At 43.3% G+C, this 17,610-nt stretch overlaps 1 protein-coding gene across 2 annotated transcripts in view; it reads left to right on the forward strand.

Moving 5' to 3' along the window:
* The window catches only part of LOC134944659 (intelectin-1-like), a 46,292-nt gene that overhangs the window by 19,208 nt on the left and 9,474 nt on the right, over positions 1 to 17,610 (forward strand). For both annotated transcript variants that reach the window (XM_063933420.1, XM_063933419.1), the window contains one exon: positions 5,742 to 5,900. In XM_063933420.1, coding sequence (XP_063789490.1) covers positions 5,742 to 5,900 — 159 coding nt within the window. The remainder of the gene's footprint in view (positions 1 to 5,741; positions 5,901 to 17,610) is intronic.

Raw genomic sequence — 17,610 nt, forward strand, 5'->3', positions numbered from 1 at the left:
GTTTGTATAGTAGGTTTTTTAGCTCTACTAGATTTTCCATCCAATGACTTTGTTTGCTGTTAATGTGGGCATCACTAAATAGTGATCCCTGTTCTTCATTCCATCTTTCTCTCCTACTTCCCAATTCTTTGCTGAGGCTGAAACCACTCATAATTCTACACACTGGATATAGTTTCTTTTTCCTCTTTAAATAAGATTTTCCTGTTGTCCTGAAAGAGATCAGGCAACTTGGACCAATTTGATCTAAAAATATATATACTACCAATTCTGTGCAGGGAAAGAGAGGGGTTTATGCAATGCAAACACCCTAATAATTTAGAATTTCAAGTTAGAGGAACTCCCGCACCAGATTGTACTTTAGTGATCCTTTATAGGGAATATTTATAATATAACATATTGTGCTGATAAATATTTCAGCGCAATTGTATTCAAGTGGTGCTGCTTGTTGATCTGAATATATGAATATGTAGAGAAAGAAGAAAAGCAAATCAACTTTATATAGCAGCACTCATTCCCTAAGTTCTTTTTTCATAGCAAATGTACTTTATTCAAATATTTTAATAGAAATAATATAAACTAGGAAAAAGATTCTCAATACCCATATGTGATGTAAGTGCCTTTATTATTATTATCACATATGATGTATTATATGTCCCCTTATAACAAAGGGGACAACTGAAGTGCAATATTAAAACAATAGAGACAGAATAACGTGTAAGAAAAAATTAAATTTATGTGTATAGAGATGAATTTAAAAGAAAATGCTGATACGCTGTCTTGATTTATAAATCAATAAATGCCTGTGATTAGAGAGATTGTCAAATGATTTGTTTAATTTATTGAAACAACCACTGACTCCTTTTGGCCAGTGATGTTTGTTCAGGGTTACAAAATGTATCAGTGTTGTAACAATTCTAGTACATTCTCAGTTTTGTGGACCAAAGTGCAACATTTGTTGCTATATGGTAATGCAATAAGAATGTTAGAGACAAATGCACGCTGACAAATGGTAATTTGATATTATTATTTGATTATATCAAATTACCATTTGTCAGCGTGCAATCATATACCGGCATTACTGAAGGCAACAACAGCCTTAAATTTGTAGATAAATAGACAGACAAACTGTCATCCGGATATATGCAGTGTTGTCTCTAACATTCTTATTGCATTACCATATAGCAACAAATGTTGCACTTTGATCCACAAAACTGAGAATGTACTAGAATTGTTACAACACTGATACATTTTGTAACCCTGAACAAACATCACTGGCCAAAAGGAGTCAGTGGTTGTTTCAATAAATTAAACAAATCATTTGACAATCTCTTATCACAGGCATTTATTGATTTATAAATCAAGACAGCGTATCAGCATTTTCTTTTAAATTCATCTCTATACACATACATTTAATTTTTTCTTACACGTTATTCTGTCTCTATTGTTTTAATATTTCACTTCAGTTGTCCCCTTTGTTATAAGGGGACATATAATACATCATATGTGATAATAATAAAGGCACTTACATCACATATGGGTATTGAGAATCTTTTTCCAAGTTTATATTATTTCTATTAAAATATTTGAATAAAGTACATTTGCTATGAAAAAAGAACTTAGGGAATGAGTGCTGCTGTATAAAGTTGATTTGCTTTTCTTCGTTCTCTACATATTCATATATTCAGATCAACAAGCAGCACCACTTGAATACAATTGCGCTGAAATATTTATCAGCACAATATGTTATATTATAATATTCCCTATAAAGGATCACTAATGTACAATCTGGTGCGGGAGTTCCTCTAACTTACAATTCACAATATGTCACCCATCAGTGCCACAATACATTATTTATGCCACACATCAGTGCCCACAATATACAATCTGTCACACATCAGTGCCCACAATACACAATCTGTCACACAACAGTGCCACAATACATAATTATGCCACACATCAGTGCCACAATACATAATTATGCCACACATCAGTGCCACAATACATAATTATGCCACACATTAGTGCCCACAATACATAATATGCAACACATCAGTGCCCACAATACACAATTTGTCACACATCAGTGCGCACAATACATAATTATGTCAATCATCAGTGTTTCCATTAATGAATTACACCATAACACATGTAAACACATCCAAGTCCAACCCCCGGTCTCACAGTACAGGAGGTAGCGTGGCACCCTCCCCCTACAAGCCAAATGACTCTCATCTGGAGCTAAATGTAGTCCTCCAAAAGGGGTCAGGACGCATTTTTCCATCTGCAAAATGAGCAGGAAGCGTCACCCTGCTAAAGCAACCTGGCATGAACCTACACAACACACATCCTGTCTGAAATCTATTAAACACTGTTGTATACTCAGATTACCCAATATGCCCATTCACCTCCATCCTTTACCCATCCTGTACCCATTGCCCCATTTAGCAACCATTAACTTCTCCCCAGCCATCACCCATTCCCCTCAAGAATTCATGAATCAATTAGCCCCCTCTTAAACCACTCACTCAAGTACCAATCAATCCCCCCTGAGAATCCATTAACCTATTATTCTCCAATTGATTATCATTTCACCCTCCCAGCACACATTACCAAATTCTATCCACTGTATCTTCCCATAAAGCACCCATCAACCCATTAACACCCTCACTGAGCACCTAATAACTTCCCACTAACCAGCACTAATTAACCCACTAATTAGTCATTTCACCCTCCCAGCACCCATTAAACACATTCACTCACCCTGTCAGCACTCATTCATACCCTCCAACATGACCCATTCCATTAGGTACAAAATTATTTGCTCCTGTACTTCCCTTTCTTTTAACTTATAATTGCTACCACCTGTGTTGAAACACTTTTCTTATCCATCAACTAGTGCACAAGTTCTCAAACTTGGTCCTCAAGACCCCAATCCGTTCACGTTTTCTAGGTCTCCTCTCAGAAATGCAAGTGAAATAATTAGCTCCACCCAGAGCCGGCCCTAACCAACATGATGCCCTAGGCAAAATTTTGGCTGGTGCCCCCTAGCACCACCGCTGGTTCCGCCTCTGACCTTGTACCTCTTTCCCAGCACCACCACCCCTCATCCATAGCAGTCCTTATTTTGGTGTTTGTACCCCCTATATTTTAAATAGGAACAGTTGGCACATTTGGCGCACAGCCCAAAAAGGGATGTGTTTTTGCTGGCAAGGGGCATGGCCACACAATAGTAACCCCAATTCCAATTACGCCACACAGTACTGCAACTTTAATCACATTAGATCATGCGATAGTGTCCATAATTCATATTACATCCCACAGTAGTATCACTTTACCTTATAAACATTACTCCTCACAGTAGAGTCCCTTATTCACATTACATCACACTGAATTGCTCCTTATTCACATTACACCACACCCTAGTGCCCTTTCTATATGCAATGCCATAGTAAAGCACCTTATACACATAATGCCACACAGTAATGCCCCTTACACATATGAGACACATTATTAATGTCCTTATAAACATAATGTGCCTTACACATTTTGACAACCTTTATTAATGCCCTTTTACACATAATGTCCCTTACACATATGCTGCACATTATTAATGCCCTTATACACATAATGACACACATAGTGCCCCTACACATTTGCTGCACATTATTAGTGCCCCTATACACATAATGACACACAAACAGTAGTACCCTGTTACACATATGCCGCACATTATTAATGCCCTTATACACATAATGACACACATCGTGCCCCTTACACATATGTTGCACATTATTAATGCATTTTTACATGACACACATAATGCTCCTTATACATATTCCAAACACTACTGCACAACCCACTCACATGCACACAGCACTCACACTGCCACTAACACTGTGACCTCTGCCTCTGCTTGGATACAGATGTGTCCTCATAAATCTTGCCTCAATGCTAACGTCGGGCACATTTTTTCTTTATGAAAATGCATCTTATTTGCATTGCTATGTGGCTAGGATGCACAAGCAGCTTCTGCTGATTAAAATGATATGCAGCATGCCTATATACTGTGTGAGACTGTGGCTGTATCTGCATATGAAATGCTACACACAGAATATAGGCATGCTGCATATCATTTTAATCAGCAGAAGCTGCTGATGCCCATAGGCATATCAAATGCCCTAGGCAATTGCCTAGTTTGCCTTTGCCTATGGCCGGCTATGGCTCCACCTGTGGATCTTTTAAAATGTATCAGTGAGTAATGAATACACCTGTGCACCTGCTAGGTGATCTAGAAAATGTGAACTGTGTGGGGTCCGGAGGACTGAGTTTGAGAACCACTGAACTAGTTCAACACAGGTTATGGCAATCATAAATTAAGAGAGAAATTCAGAAGCAGAGCATTTTATACCTAATGGAATAGATCGTCAATTCTCCTCTCCAGGAATAAGTTATTTGATGCCAGCTCCTCGGTTTGTGTAGTCTGGAGCAGCAGAGTTTCATATTTTGACATGCAGACTGGAACTCCAAATGTAGGAGGAGAGGACTTGAGGAGAGGGAGCGGTGGCCACCGCACTGCCTGCGCATGTTCCATATCACTGAATGTAGATGCCTGACAGCCAATGGGATGATTCAAGAAACGGCGGCAGATGTATTGTACAATAGATAGTATTGTGTATAGACAGATTTATACAGCCGCGTACCTGGCATAATGGTAGGGGTGTGCCTACCAGTAACTATCACTCTACACCTACAGTAATCCAACAATAAAACATAGGGGGTAATTCAGAGTTGATCACAGCAGCAAATTTGATAGCAGTTGGGCAAAAACGTGCACTGCAGGGGAGGCAGATATAACATGTGCAGAGAGAGTTAGATTTGGGTGGGCTATTTTGTTTCTGTGCAGGGTAAATACTGGTTGCTTAATTTTTACACTGCAATTTAGATTTCAGTTTGAATACACACCACCCAAATCTAACTCTCTCTGCACATGTTATATCTGCCCCCCCCTGCAGTGCACAATTCAGACCCGATCGCTCGCTAGCTATTTTTTGCAGCGCTGCGGTCAGATAGTCGCCGCCTATAGGGGAGTGTATTTTAGCTTTGTAAGTGTGCGATCACATGTGCAGCCGAGCGGTACAAAAAAGTTTGTGCAGTTTCTGAGTTGTCCACAACTTACTCAGCCGCTGCGATCACTTCAGCCTGTTCGGGGCCGGAATTGACATCAGACACCCGCCCTGCAAACGCTTGGACACGCCTGCGTTTTTCCAACCACTCCCAGAAAACGGTCAGTTGCCACCCACAAACGCCTTCTTCCTGTCAATCTCCTTGCGATCGGCTGTGTGAATGGATTCTTCGTAAAATCCATCGCTCAGCAACGATCCGCTTTCTACCCATGCGACGTGCCTGCGCATTGTGGTGCATACGCATGCGCAGTTGTGACCTTATCGCAGCGCTGCAAAAAAAACCTAGCGTGCAATCAGGTCGGAATGACCCCCATGGTTTTGCCCAACTGCTAACAAATTTGCTGCTGCGATCAACTCTGAATTAGGCCCATAATTCCTACATGCCCCCGGGCTTAAAAATTCATACATTAAATGTGGGCAGAAACCTACACACTCAAAGCCAATGAAGAGGAGTGTGCTTTATGCAATACTGAAGAAAAGGAAAATGAGAGAAGGATTTTAAAATAGATAAATAAATAAAAGCTGTGTGATATCTTAACATTTTTCTTGTATTCTCAGATGGTCCATCCCTTCACGAGAAGAAGCTGAGCATTCTGAATCTACTGGCATGCTGGCAAGATGATCACAATTGCTTCAGCCAGTCGAATAACAATGGGGGAAGTTATTACCGGTATAGGAGCTGCAAGGAAATTAAGCAATCTCAGTCTGGTGCTAGAGGTGAGTAATGTGACAGTACACATACACATACACATTTTGTACATGGTCAAGTCACATTATTATGGGGATGCAATCAAAATGCCGGCAGTCAAGATCCCAGCATTCAGGATACCGACGCCGGAATCCCGACAGCTGGTATTTTGCTGGTGGCCAGCATCCCGACATCCGCCCCTAATTCCCGCACCACCAACCAAGTAGGAATAGAACCAAAGCTCGCCACCAGGCCCGCAGCGTGGTGAGCACGGCGAGGGACTTGCTGCCGGGGATTCAGGCAGACAGGATGCAGCTGTTGGGATAATGACAGCCGGCATCCTGTCAGCCGGTAGATCATACTTATTATGACCACCAGCTAGTAGCCAGAGCACAGACAGCAGCTAGACGGGCTGAACTGTCATTCTAGTCACATGTCTGGTAGTCCCCAGGTTCATTTTGGCGGTGAGCTGCTCCACTGTAGCGTGTCTTCAGCCTTAACGCACCTTCATAGTCGACGTTCACCTCTCACATCAATGGTACGTAGTGCTCTGCAGTTTCCACGTTGGTTATTCGCAATGGTGCTATTTGTCCAGTCACAATACACCTTCACCACAGCAGCATGCGAACAGTTCACAAACTACGTTGTTTTAGAAATACTGCCACCCTTGGTCTGAAAGCCGATAATCATCCCTTTTTGCAACTCGGATAAATCGCGCCTTTTACACATGACAGCAACGAGTGATATGTGTGCAGACGGCCTATCGCACATAGGGTGTCCAAACCTCCCTAAATGCTGTTTATAGAGTTTAGCCGGGTACCACATATGTACCAAGCCCTGAAATGCGATAGATTCAGGCGCTTGGATGCAGTGGGCAATGCCATCTTCAGATGGCCTTGTCCTATAGAAGCCTAAGGTCGTTTATCAGATTGCCCCTTCTGAGAGGGATCCAACTGGATCCCTTCCTGCACCCCTTGCGTAGACGGACTCCTGGCTCCTAAACCTGGAATTCCACACATCGCAAAGGACAGCTCTTACTGCAAGAGCTGTCCATTGTGGTTTTAGTTAGGGATGACCGGGTTTGCTTCTCTGAGAACCAAACTCCCCCAAACTTTGAGATCCTAGCCCGGATCCGAGTCAGGCTCGGTTTTTCATGCCTAACTCGGATCCGAAAACGAGGCAAAACTTCATCATCCCACTGTTGGATCTCGTGGGTTTTGAATTCTATATATACTTCTGGTGATCGACGCCATCTTCACCCCAGACTTGGAGAGTGCACAGTAAGGATGTGTTCCTTCTGTGCTGTAATCGGATAGGCAGGTTAGGGAAGGGGGGCAGGAGAGAATATATTTCTATTGGTACGTCACTCAGTGATGACTACCAGTACTGCTGTACACTACTGCTATATATATCTGTGTGTGATCCAGAGCAAAAAATGTATTTTTATTGGTGCGTCACACTGACTACTAGTATAGCGGCTGCCATACATTATTGCTATATAAATCATCTATGTGTGTGATCCAGAGCAAAAAATATATTTCTATAGGAGCATCACTCAGTGACAACTACCAGTACTGCCGTACACTACTGCTATATATCCTCTGTGTGTGATCCAGGGCAAAAAATATATTTGTATTGGTGCGTCACTCAGGGACAACTACCAGTACTGCTGTATACTACTGATATATATTTGTGTGTGATCCAAAGCAAAAAATGTATTTCTGTTGGTGCGTCATTGTGACTACTAATACAGCGGCTGCCATACACTACTGCTATATATCCTCTGTGTGTGATACAAAGCAAAAAAAATATTTTAATTGGTGCATCACTGTGACTACTAGTACAGCAGCTGCCATACACTACTGCTATATGTCCTCTGGGTGTGATCCAGAGCAAAAAATTTAGTTCTATTGATGCGTCACTCAGTGACGACTACCAGTACTGCCGTGCACTACTGCTATATGTCTGCGTCTGATCCAAAGCCAAAAATATATTTCTATTGGTGCGTCACTCAGTGACAACTAGTACTGCGGCTGCCGTACACTACTGCTATATATCTGTGTGTGATCCAAAGTCAAAAATATATTTCTATTATGTATTCAAAGGGGTGCTCTGTCTGCTGTATCTGATAGGGGTGATCTGTCCATCCATCCAGTGGCTCCGCCACAGTGTAAAATTAAAATAATAAAAGCTAAAAACAAAAAGCCTAAAATTATCCTTATAAAAAATATATATTATTTTTTAGTTTGTGCTGTAACCCAGTGTACTATACAATTTTTATTTTATTTTCATAAATACTGTGACACAGTATATTATTTCCTACTCATAAACGCATTGTTTACGCTGTCAGTTTAGTCAACTGCAGTGTGTAATTATTATATATATTTCTGATTCATTTGTGCAACACTGTAACCACCGGTGTGTGATATAAAAAAGAATATCTTTTGATTTAAATTAATATTTGTGCTGTGTCATCCCAGTATACATCCAGAAACTGCAGCTGCTCCATCCATCTAGGGGTGTTCTGTCAGTCCACCCAAAATAAAAGACATCTATTTTTTTATATTTTGTGCTGTATCCTCCCAGATTACATTCAGGCATGCTCCGTCCATTTCAGGGTGTGGTGTCTGTAGCACATATTCTTATTATAACTTATTGTCCTATTTCCATAACTCTTCTTATCACCACATTGTAATTAATTGAAATTAATATTATTAATAATAATTATAAATTAGATAAATTTAAATTAAATGAATATAAATAAACTCTCCACACGACTTTCTGCATATCGAAGATATCTTTGAGGAAATGAAGAATTTGATTCTAAATAAGTTAAAGAAATTAAATTCAAATAAATTGAAATTCAAATAAATTAAATTAAATCTAAAATATTGTCTTTTTTATTCTTCTTTGCCTTAATCATCTTTTTGTGAACTGAAATCTTGAGCCTTGCCTAATGCATCTTTTTTTAAATACATTATTTTTTTTTAGATTTTGTCCTCCCAGTATATACATCCAAGGGCTGCTGCTGCTCTGTCCAGCTACATCGGTGCAACCTTTTGGCTTAAACTGGATAAAAACAATTGTGAGCTGTGAGGTGTTCAGAATAGTCTGGAAATGAGTGGAAATGAATGTTATTGAGGTTAATAATACTGTAGGAACAAAAACACCCCAAATTCTGTTATTTTAGCTGTTTTGATTATTTTTTCGAAAAAAATCCAGATTTAAATTCAAAACCTGGAAGGGTAGTTTTGGAAAAACCAACCAAAACACAAAACCCGAAAAATGGCCCGGTGCACCCCCCTAGTTTTAATAAACGCCGATATGCATGCGGAGAGTGGCAGGATGCTGATTGCTGCATCCCACCCCTAGAGTTGTCCTGATTGAACTGAAGCCCTAAGAGAAGCTTTGGATCCTTAAACTGGCCACATTCACTGGCAAATCTAACCCCCTGGTATAACCACCAAAATGTATACGGGGGAGGGGTCCTGGGGTGCCACCAAAATGGACAGATCCAACAGTGGTACATCAGGGCAGTCAAATGAGGACAGCATTCTCTGATGTGGACAATGTCGAGTCACATTTACTTTCCATACAGAGCAACATCAGAGGTTGATCTCGATCAGCTGTTTTGTGGGGCCCGTACCAATAGCAATCTGCAGCTAATAAGGTCTGAAATTATGTAAATATCTACCAAAATCACATGTTGTGCACTCTACCTGTTGTGTCAATGCCCAACACACCTGTTACCTCATTCCCATCAAATAAAATTGTCGCTGATTAATAACCATCTGTCTACAAAAATAAGAGAAGATATTGAACTACACATTCCAGCATGCCTGACACAGTTTTGCTATTAAGGGATGCTAAAACTGTGGCAGGGCATGTTGGGATTTGTAGTTCTACAGGAGCTGGAGGACAGCATGTTAAAGAGCTATCATTATGCTGTTTTTCTGCTGCCCCTTTAATAACAGTGCCATAACCATGGGCCTAATTGGTCTATATGAAGTGTCTTTCCCTGGCGTTATGTGTTGTGATAGGCTACAACAAGGTACAGTACTTTAAATACATATTACTTTTTGTCATTGTATGCATACTGTTATGCTTTAAATTTAGAAACTGTTTTATATTTATTAGGCTCTCTTTCATTTTTCTTTTTAGAAGATAATGAAATGTGGAAGTTGATTACTGACTGCCGTTAGCATGCCCAATATCCAGCAGGGGTACCTAGGCTCTATTCTTAGATAGGTATATAGGAACAGTGCATAGTATAAAATATGAAATGCAGCACATTATATACCATAAATTTACAAGATATATTTATTCACTTGGTCTGTGATTTAGTGATATCACAGGGCAATGTCTTCCTTATATGAAGAATGCTACAGGCATTAATTTAACTTTGGACTTTATTGGCCAGCCTAAATAAAGAACATGTTGGAAAACATACACAGACCATCCAATATAACTCCTCTCATATTGGACACATAATTCACCGCATTGAGGGGTCTCTCTGTCTTACGCCCTACTTACTTACCCCAGCCACTCAATCTTTCAGCCAATCCACATCTCCTGAACTCAACTCTGCTAACCCCTTACTTTCCGCTATACCTTCCCTCCATCCCATGCAGTAACCCATTAGTGGAGGGATCAGGAGTGTATGACAGAGACAGGACAGACCATAACCGATTATTATATTACTAGTAAAGGAACCCAGCATATGCCATTTCCCATTCTCTCCAGTCTTGCTCCCTGCTCTGCATCAGGTGTAGAGTATATTGTATTTGATTTATGGATTCATGCAGGAGCGGATTGGGAACTAAAAGTGGCCCTGGAAAAAATTCTAGAAGTGGCCCCCATGGGCGGCACCAAATTAATTGTAGGCGGAACAAACACCAAAGCAGGCAAGATAAGTACATCACTACTGTGTGGAAGATGTTGGTTTCAATGTTATTGGTAGTTGTGGCCCCAACACTCACAGACCTTTAACCTGCAGTTACAAACCCCAAACCTCCATATTCCAAATAACACCCAGCCACCGCCACCGAGACTGAACACAGACACCAAAACCTGCAGCAAAAAGACATACTATCATTAAAACAAAGAGACCAAACTCAATGCCCAAAAATCACAAATATCCCCACCCGTGGAGCCAGGAATCACCCCAGAAATAGGTTCAAACTAGTGATACCGAACCCCCCCGAACTTCACCCATTTTACACGGGTCCGAGGCATACTCGGATTCTCCCGTATGGCTCGGTTAATCCGAGCGCGCCCGAACGTCATCATCCCGCTGTCGGATTCTCGCAAGATTCGGATTCTATATAAGCAGCCGCGCGTCGCCGCCATTTTCACTCGTGCATTGGAAATGTTAGGGAGAGGACGTGGCTGGCGTCCTCTCCGTTTATTGTTGATGCAAATATTTGTGCTTGCTTATTGCTTAATTGTGGGGACTGGGGAGCAGCTGTATAATATAGGAGGAGTACAGTGCAGAGTTTTGCTGATCAGTGACCACCAGTTTTATCCGTTCTCTGCCTGTAAAAAACGCTCCTTATCTGTGCTCAGTGTGCTGCCTATATCTGTGCTCACACTGCTTAATTGTGGGGACTGGGGAGCAGCTGTATTATATAGGAGGAGTACAGTGCAGAGTTTTGCTGACAGTGACCACCAGTATACGTTGTCTGCCTGAAAAACACTCCATATCTGTGCTCAGTGTGCTGCATATATCTGTGCTCACACTGCTTTATTGTGGGGACTGGGGACCACCAGTATATTATATAGGAGGAGTACAGTGCAGAGTTTTGCTGACCAGTGACCATCAGTATACGTTGTCTGCCTGAAAAACACTCCATATCTGTGCTGCATTGTAGTATATAGTAGGAGTACAGTGCATAATTTTGCTGACCACCAGTATATAATATATAGGAGTAGGGTACAGAAGGCCACTGCTGTACCTACCTCTGTGTCATCAAGTATACTATCCATCCATACCTGTGGTGCATTTAAGTTTTGCACAGTTTGCTGACCACCAGTATATAATATATAGCATTACGGTACAGTAGGCCACTGCTGTACCTACCTCTGTGTCGTCAAGTATACTATCCATCCATACCTGTGGTGCATTTAAGTTTTGCACAGTTTGCTGACCACCAGTATATAATATATAGCATTACGGTACAGTAGGCCACTGCTGTACCTACCTCTGTGTCGTCAAGTATACTATCCATCCATACCTGTGGTGCATTTAAGTTTTGCACAGTTTGCTGACCACCAGTATATAATATATAGCATTACGGTACAGTAGGCCACTGCTGTACCTACCTCTGTGTCGTCAAGTATACTATCCATCCATACCTGTGGTGCATTTAAGTTTTGCACAGTTTGCTGACCACCAGTATATAATATATAGCATTACGGTACAGTAGGCCACTGCTGTACCTACCTCTGGGTCGTCAAGTATACTATCCATCCATACCTGTGGTGCATTTCAGTTGTGCGCAGAATATATAGTAGTAGGCCATTGCTATTGATACTGGCATATAATTCCACACATTAAAAAATGGAGAACAAAAATGTGGAGGTTAAAATAGGGAAAGATCAAGATCCACTTCCACCTCGTGCTGAAGCTGCTGCCACTAGTCATGGCCGAGACGATGAAATGCCATCAACGTCGTCTGCCAAGGCCGATGCCCAATGTCATAGTTGAGAGCATGTAAAATCCAAAAAACAAAAGTTCAGTAAAATGACCCAAAAATCAAAATTGAAAGCGTCTGATGAGAAACGTAAACTTGCCAATATGCCATTTACGACACGGAGTGGCAAGGAACGGCTGAGGCCCTGGCCTATGTTCATGGCTAGTGGTTCAGATTCACATGATGATGGAAGCACTCATCCTCTCGCTAGAAAAATGAAAAGACTTAAGCTGGAAAAGCACAGCAAAGAACTATGCGTTCTTCTAAATCACAAATCCCCAAGGAGAGTCCAATTGTGTCGGTTGCGATGCCTGACCTTCCCAACACTGGACGGGAAGAGCTTGCGCCTTCCACCATTTGCACGCCCCCTGCAAGTGCTGGAAGGAGCACCCGCAGTCCAGTTCCTGATAGTCAAATTGAAGATGTCACTGTTGAAGTACACCAGGATGAGGATATGGGTGTTGCTGGCGCTGGGGAGGAAATTGACAAGGAGGATTCTGATGGTGAGGTGGTTTTTTTAAGTCAGGCACCCGGGGAGACACCTGTTGTCCATGGGACAAATATGGCCATTGACATGCCTGGTCAAAATACAAAAAAAATCAGCTCTTCGGTGTGGAATTATTTCAACACAAATGCGGACAAACAGGTGTCAAGCCGTGTGTTGCCTTTGTCAAGCTGTAATAAGTAGGGGTAAGGACGTTAACCACCTCGTAACATCCTCCCTTATACGTCACCTGCAGCGCATTCATCATAAGTCAGTGACAAGTTCAAAAACTTTGGATGACAGCGGAAGCAGTCCACTGACCACTAAATCCCTTCCTCTTGTAACCAAGCTCCTGCAAACCACACCACCAACTCCCTCAGTGTCAATTTCTACCTTACACAGGAAAGCCAATAGTCCTGCAGGCCATGTCACTGGCAAGTCTGACGAGTCCTCTCCTGCCTGGGATTCCTCCGATGCATCCTTGAGTGTAACGCCTACTGCTGCTGGTGCTGCTGTTGTTGCTGCTGGGAGTCGATCGTCATCCCAGAGGGGAAGTCGGAAGACCACTTGTACTACTTCCAGTAAGCAATTGACTTTCCAACAGTCCTTTGCGAGGAAGATGAAATATCACAGCAGTCATCCTGCTGCAAAGCGGATAACTCAGGTCTTGTCAGCCTGGGTGGTGAGAAACGTGGTTCCGGTATCCACCGTTAATTCAGAGGTAACTAGAGACTTGATTGAGGTACTGTGTCCCTGGTACCAAATACCATCTAGGTTCCATTTCTCTAGGCAGGCGATACTGAAAATGTACACAGACGTCAGAAAAAGAGTCACCAGTGTCCTAAAAAATGCAGTTGTACCCAATGTCCATTTAACCACGGACATGTGGACAAGTGGAGCAGGGCAGACTCAGGACTATATGACTGTGACAGCCCACTGGGTAGATGTATTGCCTCCCGCAGCAAGAACAGCAGCGGCGGCACCAGTAGCAGCATCTCGCAAACGCCAACTCGTTCCTAGGCAGGCTACGCTTTGTATCACCGCTTTCCATAAGAGACATACAGCTGACAACCTCTTACGGAAACTAAGGAACATCATCGCAGAATGGCTTACCCCAATTGGACTCTCCTGGAGATTTGTGACATCGAACAACGCCAGCAATATTGTGCGTGCATTACATCTGGGCAAATTCCAGCACGTCCCATGTTTTGCACATACATTGAATTTGGTGGTGCAGAATTATTTAAAAAACGACAGGGGCGTGTAAGAGATGCTGTCGGTGGCCCGAAGAATTGCGGGCCACTTTCAGCATTCAGCCACCGCGTGCCGAAGACTGGAGCACCACCAAACAGTCCTGAACCTGCCCTGCCATCATCTGAAGCAAGAGGTGGTAACGAGGTGGAATTCAACCCTCTATATGCTTCAGAGGATGGAGGAGCAGCAAAAGGCCATTCAAGCCTATACATCTGCCCACGATATAGGCAAAGGAGGGGGAATGCACCTGACTCAAGCGCAGTGGAGAATGATTTCAACGTTGTGCAAGATTCTGCAACCCTTTGAACTTGCCACACGTGAAGTCAGTTCAGACACTGCCAGCCTGAGTCAGGTCATTCCCCTCATCAGGCTTTTGCAGAAGAAGCTGGAGACATTGAAGGAGGAGCTAAAACAGAGCGATTCCGCTAGGCATGTGGGACTTGTGGATGGAGCCCTTAATTCGCTTAACCAGGATTCACGGGTGGTCAATCTGTTGAAATCAGAGCACTACATTTTGGCCACCGTGCTCGATCCTAGATTTAAAACCTACGTTGTATCTCTCTTTCCGGCAGACACAAGTCTGCAGAGGTTCAAAGACCTGCTGGTGAGAAAATTGTCAAGTCAAGCGGAACGTGACCCGTCAACAGCTCCTCCTTCACATTCTCCCGCAACTGGGGGTGCGAGGAAAAGGCTAAGAATTCCGAGCCCACCCGCTGGCGGTGATGCAGGGCAGTCTGGAGCGAGTGCTGACATCTGGTCCGGACTGAAGGACCTGGCAACGATTACTGACATGTCGTCTACTGTCACTGCATATGATTCTGTCACCATTGAAAGAATGGTGGAGGATTATATGAGTGACCGCATCCAAGTAGGCACGTCAGACAGTCCATACGTATACTGGCAGGAAAAAGAGGCAATTTGGAGGCCCTTGCACAAACTGGCTGTATTTTACCTAAGTTGCCCACCCTCCAGTGTGTACTCCGAAAGAGTGTTTCGTGCAGCCGCTTACCTTGTCAGCAATCGGCGTACGAGGTTACTTCCAGAAAATGTGGAGAAGATGATGTTCATCAAAATGAATTATAATCAATTCCTCCGTGGAGACATTCACCAGCAATTGCCTCCAGAAAGTACACAGGGACCTGAGATGGTGGATTCCAGTGGGGACGAATTAATAATCTGTGAGGAGGGGATGTACACAGTGAAAGGGGTGAGGAATCGGAGTTTGATGATGAGATGGACATCTTGCCTCTGTAGAGCCAGTTTGTGCAAGGAGAGATTGATTGCTTCTTTTTTGGTGGGGGCCCAAACCAACCAGTCATTTCAGTCACAGTCGTGTGGCAGACCCTGTCGCTGAAATGATGGATTCGTTAAAGTGTGCATGTCCTGTTTATACAACATAAGGGTGGGTGGGAGGGCCCAAGGATAATTCCATCTTGCACCTCTTTTTTCTTTCATTTTTCATTGCATCATGTGCTGTTTGGGGACAATTTTTTTGAAGGGCCATCCTGCCTGACACTGCAGTGCCACTCCTAGATGGGCCAGGTGTTTGTGTCGGCCACTTGTGTCGCTTAGCTTAGCCATCCAGCGACCTTGGTGCACCTCTTTTTTTCTTTGCATCATGTGCTGTTTGGGAACAATTTTTTGAAGTGTCATCCTGCCTGACACTGCAGTGCCACTCCTAGATGGGCCAGGTGTTTGTGTCAGCCACTTGTGTCGCTTAGCTTAGTCACACAGTGACCTTGGTGCGCCTCTTTTTTTCTTTGCATCATGTGCTGTTTGGGGACAATTTTTTTGAAGTGCCATCCTGCCTGACACTGCAGTGCCACTCCTAGATGGGCCAGGTGTTTGTGTCGACCACTTGTGTCGCTTAGCTTAGTCACACAGCGACCTTGGTGCGCCTCTTTTTTTCTTTGCATCATGTGCTATTTGGGGACAATTTTTTTGAAGTGCCATCCTGCCTGACACTGCAGTGCCACTCCTAGATGGGCCAGGTGTTTGTGTCGGCCACTTGTGTCGCTTAGCTTAGCCATCCAGCGACCTTGGTGCACCTCTTTTTTTCTTTGCATCATGTGCTGTTTGGGGACAATTTTTTTGAAGTGCCATCCTGCCTGACACTGTAGTGCCACTCCTAGATGGGCCAGGTGTTTGTGTCGGCACTTGTGTCGCTTAGCTTAGTCACACAGCGACCTTGGTGCGCCTCTTTTTTTCTTTGCATCATGTGCTGTTTGGGGACAATTTTTTTGAAGTGCCATCCTGCCTGACACTGCAGTGCCACTCCTAGATGGGCCAGGTGTTTGTGTCGGCCACTTGTGTCGCTTAGCTTAGTCACACAACGACCTTGGTGCGCCTCTTTTTTTCTTTGCATCATGTGCTGTTTGGGGGCTATTTTTTTGAAGTGCCATCCTGCCTGACACTGCAGTGCCAATCCTAGATGGGCCAGGTATTTGTGTCGGCCACTTGTGTCGCTTAGCTTAGCCATCCAGCGACCTTGGTGCACCTCTTTTTTTCTTTGCATCATGTGCTGTTTGGGGACTATTTTTTTGAAGTGCCATCCTGCCTGACACTGTAGTGCCACTCCTAGATGGGCCAGGTGTTTGTGTCGGCCACTTGTGTCGCTTAGCTTATCCATCCAGCGACCTCGGTGCAAATTTTAGGACTAAAAATAATATTGTGAGGTGTGAGGTGTTCAGAATAGACTGAAAATGAGTGGAAATTATGGTTATTGAGGTTAATAACACTATGGGATCAAAATGACCCCCAAATTCTATGATTTAAGCTGTTTTTGAGGGTTTTTTGTAAAAAAAAACACCCGAATCCAAAACACACCCGAATCTGACAAAAAAAATTCAGGGAGGTTTTGGCAAAACGCGTCCAAATCCAAAACACGGCCGCGGAACCGAATCCAAAACCAAAACACAAAACTCGAAATATTTCCGGTGCACATCACTAGTTCAAACCCAGTTAATAGCAACTCCTGACCCTTTAGTGGGGGCTGGCACACACACACAGGGCTGGGTACAAGAGCAGGGGCTGGCACACACACAAGGCTGGGTGCAGGTGCTGACACACAGGGCTGGGTAGAGAAGCAGGGTCTGGCACATACACAGGGCTGGGAAGAGGAGCAGGGGCTGGCACACATACAGGGCTGGGTAGAGAAGTGGGGACTGGCACACATACAGAGCTGGGTAAGGGGCTGACACACAGGGCTGGGTACAGGAAAGGGGACTGGCACACATACAGGGCTGGGTACAGGAGAAGGGGCTTGCACACATACAGGGCTGGGTATAGGAGCAGGGCTAAGTACAGGAG

This window comes from Pseudophryne corroboree, chromosome 7, assembly GCF_028390025.1.
Source record: "Pseudophryne corroboree isolate aPseCor3 chromosome 7, aPseCor3.hap2, whole genome shotgun sequence".
Classification (NCBI taxonomy): Eukaryota; Metazoa; Chordata; class Amphibia; order Anura; family Myobatrachidae; genus Pseudophryne; species Pseudophryne corroboree.